Genomic DNA, 12,886 nt, shown 5'->3' with positions numbered 1-12,886 from the left:
CATATCCCAACTATACTTCATTTTATCCGTCTTACTTTAATGTTATCGATAATATCCTCTTAAATTTTCACTTCTTTATTAATAATCTATCCTAAATATCGAGAAAATAATCAGTGTTAGACACTTTACAACAATTAGTTTTCATTACATCTTATTCTCTATTTTAAATTTTATTAAAACTACATTCCATATATTCTGTCTTAGCCTCCTTACCCTAAAATCATTAGATTTTAATGCACCCTTCCGTAATTCCAACTTATGATAAACTCTGATCTTAATTTTGTCAGCTAAAACTATAACATCAGCAAATAGGATGCACCAAAGGACACATCTTGCTTGGTAAGCCGATCCATTAATGGTGTAGAAAGACAAAAATTTAGAGCGGATTTTTGAAGTAAACCTATTGTCAACCAATTCATTTTAGAAAGAATCACCGGAACTTTGCCATCTTATTCCCTCCTGCATCCCAAAAAAACCAGGCTCCACTGCATCATTCACGATCATCCGCGAATATTTGACTGCCATGAAGGGGAATCGATCGACTACTAACATTATTATTATTATATAATAATCATAGCGTTGGTAGTCCAAAGACTAACTAAATCCACAGAGAAGCCTTCCCACGGTCTCTTGGGTACGAGCACGGGCTCATACACTCTTCTTGCCACCTTTTCTTCCTGACAAGGACGACACGGCTAGACAAATCTTTCAGCGTCCAATATTAAATAGATTACATAGATATAAGCTGCTAAATATCCAGATCATCATACAAGTAATCATGAATAAGATGCCCCAAAGTTGGATGTTACAAGAAGAATCCTAATGACTCAGGAACCTTACTGTAGAGATTGAAAGCGATCATCTCATTTTACCATACACTATCAGACGGGCGAGTTTATCCCCTTCAACTTCTATACCCTGTTTCAAGACCGCATCAATCTTCTTGTTGGATTTAAAGACATTCATATCATCAGTGATAGGACCATGCTCCTTGGCCAGCCAAATTGAGAGCCATTTTTGCTGATAATGCACCTTGCTCTTGCATAAGTTCTTTGCTGTTTCCCTGCTGTTAAAATTGGAAGACAAGGTACAGGAAAAAGAAGAGTACCAACCATTGTCATAAAGAAGGATTGCTGCTATTATTGAGAGAACTCAAGCTCTTCTGTTCACTACACTGCTGCGAAAGCTGGCAGCAACTAGGTTTAAGATGCAATTTTACATATACACTAATGTTACACTCGCAGACGGACGTCCCAAGCCCACGATACAACATTTAATGTCCAAAAATTGGGTGATATTCTTCCTTGTCAGAGGGAGGTGCTGTCAAAATTACTTTCTCACACCTGTGGTATCGGCATCTCCTGAGACAGATCCAGGGTAAATTTGTGGGTGGGCAGTGCAACGAGTCTGCAAACCAAACATCAACTAAGTATCCATGTTCTTGATGATGTGTTTCTAAAAAAAAACAACATCAGCATTGCTTCACTAAGTATCATCGGAGCTAGAACTGGAGAGATCGGCTCCAACAGCATGTGACCCAACTGCCGGGCTTTCATCCTCGCTAAATAGGTTTTCTTTACCCTCGTTGCTAGAATGAGAGAAGGTATCAGGATCATCATCGGAAGCAGCATCCTGATTGCGTCTCTTCCGGGCCTCCTTCACACCCCTGCCTCGCAGTTCAAGCCATCTCCGCTTTCGGGCCTTTCGCTTGCCCTTTGGGAAATCTTCATGATGTGACTCCGCACCCCTATCTTCTACCTTCCCGGATGCCTTGTTCTTGGCCTTTTCATTTTCTGATTCTGTGGTTGGCATGTCAGAATCAAGCTTTCGCCTCTTCTTGCTGGAATTGGTCTGAAACAGATACTATTCTATTCATATCTTTTACGCAGCCAAGTGCAGAAAAATTTAACCAAGTGATTCATAACAGGCTTTGATAATGCAGCTCTGATCATAAAGTTTGATAAAAAGAATGTGATGCAATGACAATATCCATGTACAGCAGCCGAAGACCATGTTTCAGGAACCAGTAACAGCCGATCAGTCATCTAAGATGGACAACAGAACCATACCAAAAAAAGAATTTTTTTTTTTTGCATGTATGCCCTTCAAAATATACAAGATTGTATGAATACCTTCATAAAATTGCTACTTATATGTATATCCTCATAAAATACTTATTTTGCTTGTATGCCCTTCTTTTTCTTTCTTTTGTATATATGTACCCATACCATCCAACATTGTTGAAAAAATAAACGATTTAAATTTAAAATGACTGAAATACCTTTACAAATAGACATGCAAAAAAAAAACTTTATAAGAATACACATGTAAATAGTAATTTTGCAAGGATATTCATACAATTACGCATATTTAGGAGGGTATACACTTAGAAACATCCAATAAAAAATGATCAAAAATTAGTAAAGATAATATAGTTGTTCTTAATAGAAAAAGATGGCAAAAAAAAAACTAATATTATCATATTATATCACATGATCTCATATTAATATCAACTCTTATAGAATCAATCATGCTGTTTTTATAAAATTCTCACCTCAAAAACAAACAATAACTCAATATTTACAAACCACTAAAAAGTATTTTACTAATCTAAGCATCTATAATTAATTTAAATTTGATATACTTCAATCTTTTAAAAATAATGAAGAATATATAGAAATCATAGATTCAATATTGATAATTATATCAAAATCAAATGGAGAATAGCATTACCAAAATGATTACCTAATATTCCAATTTGACTGAATCATGATCTTAAAAAAGAACTTTGACAATGTGGCTTAATTTTTTTTTGACTTGTCAATCCAACTAAATTGTAAAAGACTTAGCAAGTTTCAACCAAGTTCGGATCTTTTTTTTAATGAATTTTTTGAATGTATACCTTCATAAAGTTACTATTTTTGTATACCCTTATAACTTTATTTTGCATATCTACCCATAAGGGTATTTCAGTCATTTTAGTTTTAACTATTTATTTTTTAACGACGTTAGATGGTACGGATACATATGCCAAAAAAAAAAAGATATAAGTGCAAATAATAAATTTACAAGGATATTCATGCAATTTCATATATTTAGGAGGGTATACATACAAAAAAACCTAAAAATGAATAACATAAACTTCTTGGCTGTAGCACTTTATGATGTGTTATGACCCAACTTTCAGATTTGCATGGCTTTCAACTAATTGCTAGGTGTATTATATTCCAGTCAAGGACCACTTGTAAACTGGACAGCAAAATTCTGGCTTGGTAAAAAAAAATGCACATTCGCTAATTCTATATACAGCCTGTCTGGACAGCCAACCCATTTATCTATATGATAAATGCATGTTGGAAGGTGTGAAGAGCCAAGCCAAAAGGATAAAAATGATGGAGGCAATGCAGGAATCTATAGGACCCACTAGAAAGACTAGAAGCACATTGTTAAACCACCAAACTTTAGCTCGGATGGTACAATCCCTTGCCACTTTAGGCAACAGGCAGGGGTTCGATTAACCAGGGTGTCCTCCCTGTTTCAGTGCCTGTTAAGTCAATTCCCTGGTATCATGAATGCTAGGCTCAGTCTGCCTGGAGATCGGGGCTTCAGCCAGCTAAGGGGATTTGGGGTGGGGGGAGGGTTTTTTTGTCTTCTTTTTTCTCCACTCCTTAGAGTGGGATGGGGTGGTGGTAGAGGCCCTTCCCATTCTCACAAAAAGAAAAAAAGAAAGAAAAAAATTTGTTAGATGCATTCCAGTATCCTGAAGACATTCATGGCTGAGGAAAACAGCCTATGCTGAGTCCTCCTATTCGTATATTCATTCCCTTTCACTACTTAGCAGCCCCACCTGCAAGGAAGAAGTCATGGATAGACGCTAGAGTACTTGGGCATACAAACAAGTCATTAATATACTTCTATTCACAGAAGCATTCACTGTCATTTGTCATTTATTTCAAGGTCTCCAGCAATGAGGAATAAATATCATTGCATCAACCTACCAACTTTAATCCCGCCTGAATGGGCGGTCATCGAAGGAGGAAGCAACAGCAAAACACTTGCAATGGAATCCAATTATTCTCACAATTACCTGGCATATGGGTACCCCTTATCCTGTAGTATTACTAGTTGAAATAGAAAAACATAATAGAATAACGACTGCATCTAATAATCAGGCGTCAAAGCTATAAACTAATCCATTAGTAAGGCTGGTTGCCTAAAATAAGGGTATTGCCAAAGAAAAATAAAGAAGAATGAAATAGTATAGATCAATACAGATGGAACTGATATTGGTTGCATACCTTCGGGGCTAGATCAATGAGATGAGCCCATTCACTCCTGTTTCTCAGACAATCATGAACAGCATGTAAATGACTAGGATAAGCATAACGTTCCCCATTTGGCTTTCTCAGATCATTCCAGTACTGCAAATAACACACAAAGCAACAGACAAGATCAGAACTATAGCAAACACGTAAGGTTAGCAGCATCTGATAGGATGGTAAAGTCATACAGGGTGAACGGCGTCACATAGCTCCTCATATGTAATGTGCCTGTTCTTACTCATTATCTCGTCAATTAACCCTGAAAATCAAGTATAGGAAATATTTGTGATAGAGCCAATGATTTGATCTGTTGCACTTTAAGCAAAACTGGACGTACCTGGCAAAGTGCGTGAAGCAAGAGTACCATCATCACTCGGAACATCCTTAGGTGAGTTACGTATTGATGAAGTTGATCCAGTGGCCTCAGATGAAGGAGGACCACTGTTTGTACCTACAGTGGAGGCAAGAGGAATATTTTTCTTCACTGATGTCACAGTATCAGAAGATCTATTCTGTGTATCCTTCTTGGCAGAACCATCGGACATGAAGGAAGATTCTTGATGTTTCCACTCAGGTGAAGACTGTACCTTGCAGATCCTTCTGGTTTCATCATTTATCTCACGAGAATTACGGGAACTCTCTCTGGATGCATCTTCTTTATCCTTCCTTTTAGAACCCTACAAAATGCACTAAAGCCCAGATCAATTAACCCACATAAATACAATAAAAAAGATCATCTAAATAACGATACTGTAGCACAGAGCAAAGGAAACTGACGTTACTGCAGGCGATACTTCTAGATGGACAGTTTATGGGAAACTAGTCTTACCGAAACATGATCCTTTCCACCAGACCGAGAAGAACGTTGATCCTTTCCACTAGACCCAGAAGAGCGTTTTGAAAGCACACTCGTAGTTGGAGCCAACTGCATGCCAGCTGCCTGCCGCACACGTGGTACCCTAGGAACCCTAGGAGAGCTGTTTAGCTCTTGATGCAGAAGTAGTGCAAGCTGTCAAACAGAGGTAGCGAATATGAGAAACCTGACAATTCATTTTTCTCCTTTATCAAATATGTTACATAGCAAATGCAGTTTCACTCTCACCTCTTCATCACTTAATGTTGTGGTAGCATTAACAGGTGCTGGCGGATGCATAGGCATTGAACTATTGAACACTTTTGATGAGGGTAGGGGAATTGGTTGATGGGTCTTTTCATTTTTCTGGCTTGAGTTTGAAGACATCTTGATTTGAACAGAGGCAGTTTGAGTCTGTGATGATTCATTTGTTTCACCAGAGCCTAACACAACTGTTGTCTCTTCTGCTTTTGATGATGGACAAAGTAGTTGTTCTTTTGAATCTGATAAAGTATGCTTAGAAGCAGAAACAAAAGTTCTGCTTGTTTGAGATGATTTAGATCCAGAAGATATTGATCCTTTTGGATGGCCTTTTGCTGGTTGTCTTGAAACCTCTTGCGTGCTTTCTTCAGAAGATACAGCGGTTGCTGCATTGTCTTTCTTGCTGACTGTACACGCACTCACCTTTACTCGATGTTTAATTAAATGAACAGCCTTTCTAGATGTTGAAGATGTCATGATGCTCTGTGACTTGTAAATACCGGAAACAGATCTTGATATGACAGGTACAGATGAAGTTGAAGAGGCTTTTCCAGCACCTAACACCAACTTCCGTCCACCAGACACTGAATGGCTCTGATTTTGAGAATCAGATTTCATGGTTCCATCAACATTTACTAAACAATGCCTCAGTTCTGAGGAAACCTGTTCTGGTGGAGATGTTGCTGACTCTACTTCCAACCCGCATTGATTATGGTCATTAAAACTAGCAAATGTTGCTTCTGTCATATTGTCACAACCTTGATGACTTAGTTCTGGTTCTTTTTTAACATCATGTGCTTTCGGTTCATCAAATGGCGAAGCAGTAACACTTAAAATGTCCCGAAGACTCTCAGATGATTGACCAGGTGGCTTTTGAAGATTATAGGGCAAGTGATCCATGCTATGCAACTTCCCATCAGTAACAGGATAAAATGGTGATTTTGAGTTTCCTGCAGATTGGTGATCACCCATTTCAATCTTCACTTCAGTTTTATCCAGTTTTGAGCTAGGTAAAATCAAACTACTTGACTCAGAAAGATTCGGAGTTTCAAGCACAGCATGATGACTATTCGTGAGATCACCAGTAGCAGGCTTTGAATTCTCCAATTCCAACATTATACTGCATGCACTTCCATTTACACCCCCTTCGAAATGGCTTTCATCCTTCGGTTGTTTCAAAACATGTCCAGCTTTGCCAACAACCTAGTCAAATGTATGAAGGAGAAAAAATTGTTATTCACAAGACATAAGTTTTCTGCAACAGAAATACAAGAAGAAAGGATTGTCCATTAACTTCACCTAAATCAGTTTTGGGACCTTTTAAAAAGCATAATCAAGTATAGTTGCGTTGATCAAATAATTCCTCAACTTAGAAAAGAAATATTTCTCAGATTAATCAAGAATTATAAAGAAAAACCTATCAACTGAAAGAAGAAATGTGATTTGGTTCTGGCCTAATCAATCCTTTGATAGCTCAAATTCCTCATGTTCAAAATTGTACATGATGGTCTATGAGGCACAACATACTCATAATCATGATCATATTCATAATCATCCAGCCTTTTCCCAAATATTTTGGATTGGATCCTCATTTGCCAAGTATTCCTATCTTAAGCCACCTGAAATGTTATTCCAAGTTTCTCCACATCCTTCTTCACATCCATTTATGCTAATTTAGTTCTTCCTCTTCTTTTCTTACAACATTCAACACAAACTCAAGTACCTCTCTTTAATTTAGTTAATATAACCCACATCTATTCTCTAGAAAAGCAAGGCATTTGTTACTTAGATAGATTTGAATTTTTGCTACAATTAGAATCAAACTAGGTTCAGATAAGAAGGAAGAATGAGCTAGAGAAATTTTGGGTCAGGTAAAATTTGTAAAAGAAAGCCCCTCTTACATTTTGGTTCTTAATTGTCTGCCTAAAGAACAAGAATTGGAATCCAATTGGATTTTTTTCTATTTTTTAAAAGCTAGATGGATCAAAGAAGAATAGGGGGTGCCAGAAATTTTGCGTTGTACGGAATTTGCATAAGAGAATAGTGGGATCTCTCTTATATTTTCCTTTTTGGTCTCCTTTAAAAGTAGGATGTGGAATCAATCTAACTTCGAATCAAAGTGAAGAAAGGGCACCAGAAATTTGTTTCCTTAAAAAATAGATAGTAAAATCCATTGGATCTTGAATCAGGATTACCTTACCTTTTTCCACCCAAATAAGAAGAGGTGAGAGAGAAAAGGTGGGTGGAGAGTTGTCATGGACAAAAATTTGAGGAGAGATCAACAAGAGATGAGCATTTTAATTATTTTCTTTTTTTTTAAAATGGCTGGGTTTATTTTGGTGTGATCAGTTATTTCTTATACGAAAATCTGAAGGGCATTTTTCGCAGAAAATATGATAGATGGAGTCAGAGTACAATATTCCCCAATTCCAAAAATATCTTTTATAACATAAAATGTATTGTGGCTATGTTTTAGTATGTAATTCAAGCATTCTTAACTAATGAATTGTTCATGTATAGCAATTAGTAAACCTAAGGAGTTAAAATTGTATGGAACACATCAAGGTGCCTTTTTTCAAAGAATGATTAAATTTTAACAGAAAAATAGAATATATAAAGTTTGATAATAAAATGATGCTTTAATAGGATGTGGCAGCAACATACGCTGTTTGATTTAAGAATAAGGCATCTGGAAGTGAACAGATTCATAGTCAAGTTTTGCTACCAAAAAACTTTATTGTCATGATCTTGAGGTTGAAAATGAAAATTATATATAAAATAACTGAAAAATTATTGAAAGCAAGGATGCAATCAAAGTGAGATTTCTAAAAAAAGGTTAGTATGGACAACTTCAAGTTTTACCTATATTAGTCACCCACAACAATCAGTGCAATTGCAAATCCTTGAATTAACAAATGGATATCTCATTATAATTCTTGAATAATCAATAAATACACTGAAACAATCTTAAATTGTTAAATAATTCATATATAGTTAGTTCAATATTATAAGAATATGTCAAAACAATTCAATCAATGAATATGACAAATAATTAGCCAAACTTTGGGTACCCACAAGAACTACATAGGGTACACATCTCAAAATGATCTTTGCTGAGGTCTGTCACGCATAGATATAAGAATGATGGTGATTAAAATAATAACCAAAAAGCATTTGCTGAACTTTAGGCTAAGTGACATATGGTGAGCACATATGACTGCTAGGAACTACCTCCTCTCTCCAGTAATGGTTTGCATACTTAACATTGCTTTCAAGCTGATAGTCAATATGCCATCCAAGCTGCCTAACTCATGACCCATCATAAATGCTCTCTTTGTATCATCATTAACCTTTCTCAAATCAGATTAAAATTTCCAATCAATTGCTAGGCAAGAAATTGCCCGATTACTTCATCATTCTATTATGAAGCCAAAGTAGTTTTAGACATCCCTAATACTTTTACCAAATAATATTTTATCATCCAAAAAAGATTCATGGGCATAACCTATAATTTGGATTTCATGTTATGCTACCCACTTTTTCTTCCTCTTATTCTTACATTTTTGTACTATATTCAAATTCTGTAGTACAACCAAAATAGCTTCACAGCATAACCTATAATTTAGATTTCATGGTATTCTACCCACTTTTGCATCATCTTATTCTTACTTTTCAGAAGCATACCTTTATTCAAATTCTGTAGTATATATCAGTATTTAGGAAACAATATACTTTCTTTTTTGGGCGCGCCGAGAGGGGGGTGTTAGATATACATTTGTTATCTAATCCAAGGAAGCTTGCTTCGTCATTATCTACATATACATACATAAGTATATCTGCATGTATATGTCTATGTATTATGCATGTATTTGAATTGATATGCCTTGTAGTATCTCTTTCCATCATTGCTGAAGCCACCACAACTTTCTTTTAGTCTAAATTATAAAATTATCTCAACTTTTACCACTCAAAATTATAGATTTACACCAATCTAGGTCTTCACATTCAGAAATAAGATCACCATCTTACCATATTGTCTTTTACCAAGAACTCTGCTAGACCACTATATATGCATCACACCAGATCATATTCCTATTTTTGTTTGTGCTAGCTATGAGTATCCCGCTCCTCTTTTAAGATTGTTAAATAATCAAATGGCACATTTTTTCTATCACTCTCCTTTTGTTTGACACACAAGGAAAAGAAAAGAATCCGGTAACACTTTATCATTAGATCGAGTTGCATGGACCTACTAAGAGGGCTCTACTTTCTGTTTAAGTGGGTATCGTAGTTTCATTCTGTTTACAGCTTCCATCATCTTTGAAGATTATAGGACTGATATAGAGGTAGTCCTTTCAGAATTCACCTCATGTAATGCTGTGTAAGTAATAGTTTCCGAATAAAACAATTTCTCCATGCAGATGTATACAGTAAAAACAATCAAGTGAAAACATACCTCTTCCTTCACAGATTCCTCAGGTAGAACACTTCCTTTCCCGTCAGATCCAACATCAGTTTTTTGAGGAATTTCAGTTCTTACGGGATCTGGCTGAATAGCTTTCTCGATCTTCATGGGTATTTCCATTGAACTCTTTTGTTTCATCCCCTGTCCAGAAAATGCCTCCACAGAAGCCTTTACATCAATTAGGTGTTTGTGATCAACGCCATTATCTGTACCTTCCGGGTGATCAGTAGAGCTGGGCTCCATCGGCATCTCTTCCTTCCTATCTCCGCTCTTCCTATCTGGAATACCAGAGTCTGCAACCTGGAAATCACCATCCTCCCGGAGTTCAGTTTTGTTCACATCAATGATCGGAACAGAACCTGTTACATTAAACCCCAAAAAACAACAAAACCAAATTCTTGAATAATCAATAAACAAATAAAAAAAATCAAGAACAGTTTAACATTTTCTCAAAATTTACAAACAATTTATGCAATACTGACCTCTCTTCTTACTATCACCCAAAGCTTTGTCGACATCAATCCTAGATTTCTTCTTTGCGCTCCGGTCCTTCCCCTCCCCTGCCTCTTCCTTCCTCTTCTTACCCGAAGAAGCCCCGAAAGTGCGAAGCTTGCTCCTCTCCTTCTTCCCAGAACTCAACGAGCAGCCGCCACCGCTTGAAGCTTTCTCTCCCTCTGCCTTCCTGACCCTGTCCGGAGACACTTTCCTCTCAAAAGTCCTCACGGGTACACAAGGGACAGCCTCCTTCTCCTTCGACAGGGAGAACAGCACGTCCGCCCCCCTGCTGGCCTGGTTCTCGCCGTCCTCCTCGTCCCAGCAAGGAAACTCCCTGTACCGGAAATTAAACTTCTTGGGAACGTACCCGGTGCACCGCCACAGCTCGGAGGTGAAGACCGACGAGAGGCCCTGGAAGAGACCCGGGTCGCCGCCAGGGACCCCCTGGACATGGACCCGGTCCTCGATGGGAACGTCGGTCCAGAGGCGGAAGGGGGGGCGGTGAGGCGGCAGGAAGGGATCGGTCTTGGTGGGGAGCTCGATGAGGAACTGGGCGACCTCGGTCTCCTCGGTATCGTCAGAAGGGAAGGAAGGCGACCGGCGGGGGCGCCTGTTGGCCGCTGCGGCGGCGGCCTTGCAGTTGTGGCAGGCGAAGGAGGCCTCGCCCTTGGTGAAGCGGGAGCAGCGGGTGTGGACCCAGACTCCGCACTCGTCGCAACTGACCATCTCCTCCCCGTCGTCGAAGGTCACGCCGCAGGAGCAATCCACCGTCCAGGAGCCGTCGCCCCAGTCGTCCGGCGGCTCCGACGGCGGCAGGCGGTGCGAGCGCCCCTTCATGCCGGTCAAAGATTCTTGGCTTCTGAGAAAATCCCTAATTTCCCTTTATAAGAGGATCTTGGTCTCTGGATCTAGCCCTAAATTGAGAGGGTTTGCTTTTGTAGGGAATACCCTAATTGGAGAAAAAAGGGGTTTTTTTGGCGGAGGTTTCTGCTTATTGGGCGAGGGATCTGATGAAAATGGCTTGGGATTTTGGAGAACAGGGGAAGGCGGGGCGAGGGTGCGCGTTCTTTGTTCTCTGGGGCGCTCTCTCTCTCTTTCTCTCTCTCTCTCCCTCTCGTTTCCGGCTCGCTCTTCCCTTCTTTTTTTTTTTCTCAACGGTTTGGAAACAGGGGAAGAATAGCGCGGCCGGTTCATGTCTATCCACGCGTAAGATGGCTTCCCCCACACGGAGGAGCGGACTCGGAGGGACATTCGGTTCCGGTTTAACGACGGTGTTGGCGTCCGGTATGGTGGCCGCTTTAGTAGAACGCGGTTTCGCCCAGGAAAATATTTGTAACCCGCTGGTCATTGGTCCGTGGTATGCACGTGAAAATATAATTTTAAAATTTTATTAAAAATATAAATAACAATACCTTACTTATTATATTTTAATAATATGTTTAAAAATTCGGAAATATACCTATACTAAAAAAATATTTAAAGAAAAAGTAAAAGAAAATAAAATATAGAGCTGGGTCCATCTAGTTTTGAGCTAAACCTAGACCATTCTTTTTCCAAGCTAAGCCCCACCAATCCAAATTACTTGGCATCTTTATTTTATGAACCAACTACTTTACGGAGCCCTTGAGTAAGCTTTGCCGAGAACTCCCATAGCACCAAGCTACTATACTTTGCTATCAAGGATGCTACCTAATTGGCCGCATTATTGGTGTCTCAGTAGATATAGGTTGCCCAACAAGAAGTGTATCTAGCTATGAGTTTGTGAACGTCAATCAGTAAAGAAGATAGATATTACAATACTCCATTTCTACATTTATCTGCGATATTACTATCTTAGAGTCCCCTTCTAGAGTCAACATGTCCACCCGTAAACCAAAGATAGCATAAATGAGTCCTTTCCACGCAGCCCCAATTGAACAAAAGAAATTGTTATATCAAACAGTGACGCTCCACCGGCCGCCACCGATGACGATACAAAATCTTACATAACAAAGCTTTCTCTACTGGAATAACTTCTGTTGTTCAAATTGCCATTGAAGTTGATTTTGAAAAAGCTGAAGAATAGAGGTTTTTAAGAGAAGTAAACCATATAAATCGCAAGGTCTGCAAGTATGGGATCTTGAATTTTCCTAGCTATCAAAGATCTTTCCGAGTATCTGGCCCACATCAAGTATAAGGCATTAGTTATAGCTCTCATCACTATCATTATGGGGCTCTCATCGCTATCACTGTGGCATCAAAGGGGGTGGGAAAATTGGAAAAAGTAACATAAGTCATTTGAGATGTCTAAAGAAAGAATTTCTAAATGGAAAGAAAATTAGAACTTGTGCTATAATTTGATTCCTCCAAGTGATTCTCTCACATTTTACATCCTAGTTAAAGTTTAAAATGGTCCTACTGATATCCTCTTGAGTACTGAGAGTGAAATACAATCTCACATGTTCATAATAGTAAAACCTAGATTACCCTATCCTCTTGAAAGGTTAGGAT

General features: G+C 38.5%; 1 protein-coding gene across 2 annotated transcripts; it reads right to left on the bottom strand.

Annotated features, from left to right (window-relative positions):
- Positions 1–1,114: 1,114 nt before the first annotated feature.
- Positions 1,115–11,566, bottom strand: LOC103722918. Of its 2 annotated transcripts, none has more exons than XM_008813649.4 (8): positions 10,384–11,563; positions 9,893–10,260; positions 5,425–6,639; positions 5,152–5,331; positions 4,660–4,999; positions 4,511–4,581; positions 4,299–4,421; positions 1,115–1,851 (listed from the first exon to the last, which is right to left on the bottom strand). In XM_008813649.4, exons 1-8 carry the CDS (start codon positions 11,231–11,233, stop codon positions 1,486–1,488), a joined length of 3,513 nt encoding a protein of 1,170 aa, XP_008811871.2. In that variant the 5' UTR covers positions 11,234–11,563; the 3' UTR covers positions 1,115–1,485. The 2 variants fall into 2 exon arrangements, 1 of the variants encoding a protein (XP_008811871.2); XR_003382810.2 differs by lacking the exon at positions 1,115–1,851 and having other exon boundaries at positions 4,402–4,421; positions 4,660–4,773; positions 4,910–4,999; positions 10,384–11,566.
- Between the last annotated feature and the right edge of the window lie 1,320 nt (positions 11,567–12,886).

Source organism: Phoenix dactylifera, chromosome 2, assembly GCF_009389715.1.
Source record: "Phoenix dactylifera cultivar Barhee BC4 chromosome 2, palm_55x_up_171113_PBpolish2nd_filt_p, whole genome shotgun sequence".
In the NCBI taxonomy this organism is placed as follows: domain Eukaryota; kingdom Viridiplantae; phylum Streptophyta; class Magnoliopsida; order Arecales; family Arecaceae; genus Phoenix; species Phoenix dactylifera.
Note: the sequence above shows the minus strand (reverse complement) of the source record. Positions and strands in the feature narration are given on the sequence as shown.

What these genes read in the sequence shown, in the direction of transcription:
- LOC103722918 (XM_008813649.4), bottom strand. Translation starts at nt 11,233, where the DNA reads ATGAAGGGGCGCTCGCACCGCCTGCCGCCGTCGGAGCCGCCGGACGAC. An exon ending in AGGAATCTGTGAAGGAAGAG is followed by an intron (nt 6,640 to 9,892) that starts GTATGTTTTCAC and finishes ACATTTGACTAG; the next exon opens with GTTGTTGGCAAAGCTGGACA. An exon ending in CAACATTAAGTGATGAAGAG is followed by an intron (nt 5,332 to 5,424) that starts GTGAGAGTGAAA and finishes TCTGTTTGACAG; the next exon opens with CTTGCACTACTTCTGCATCA.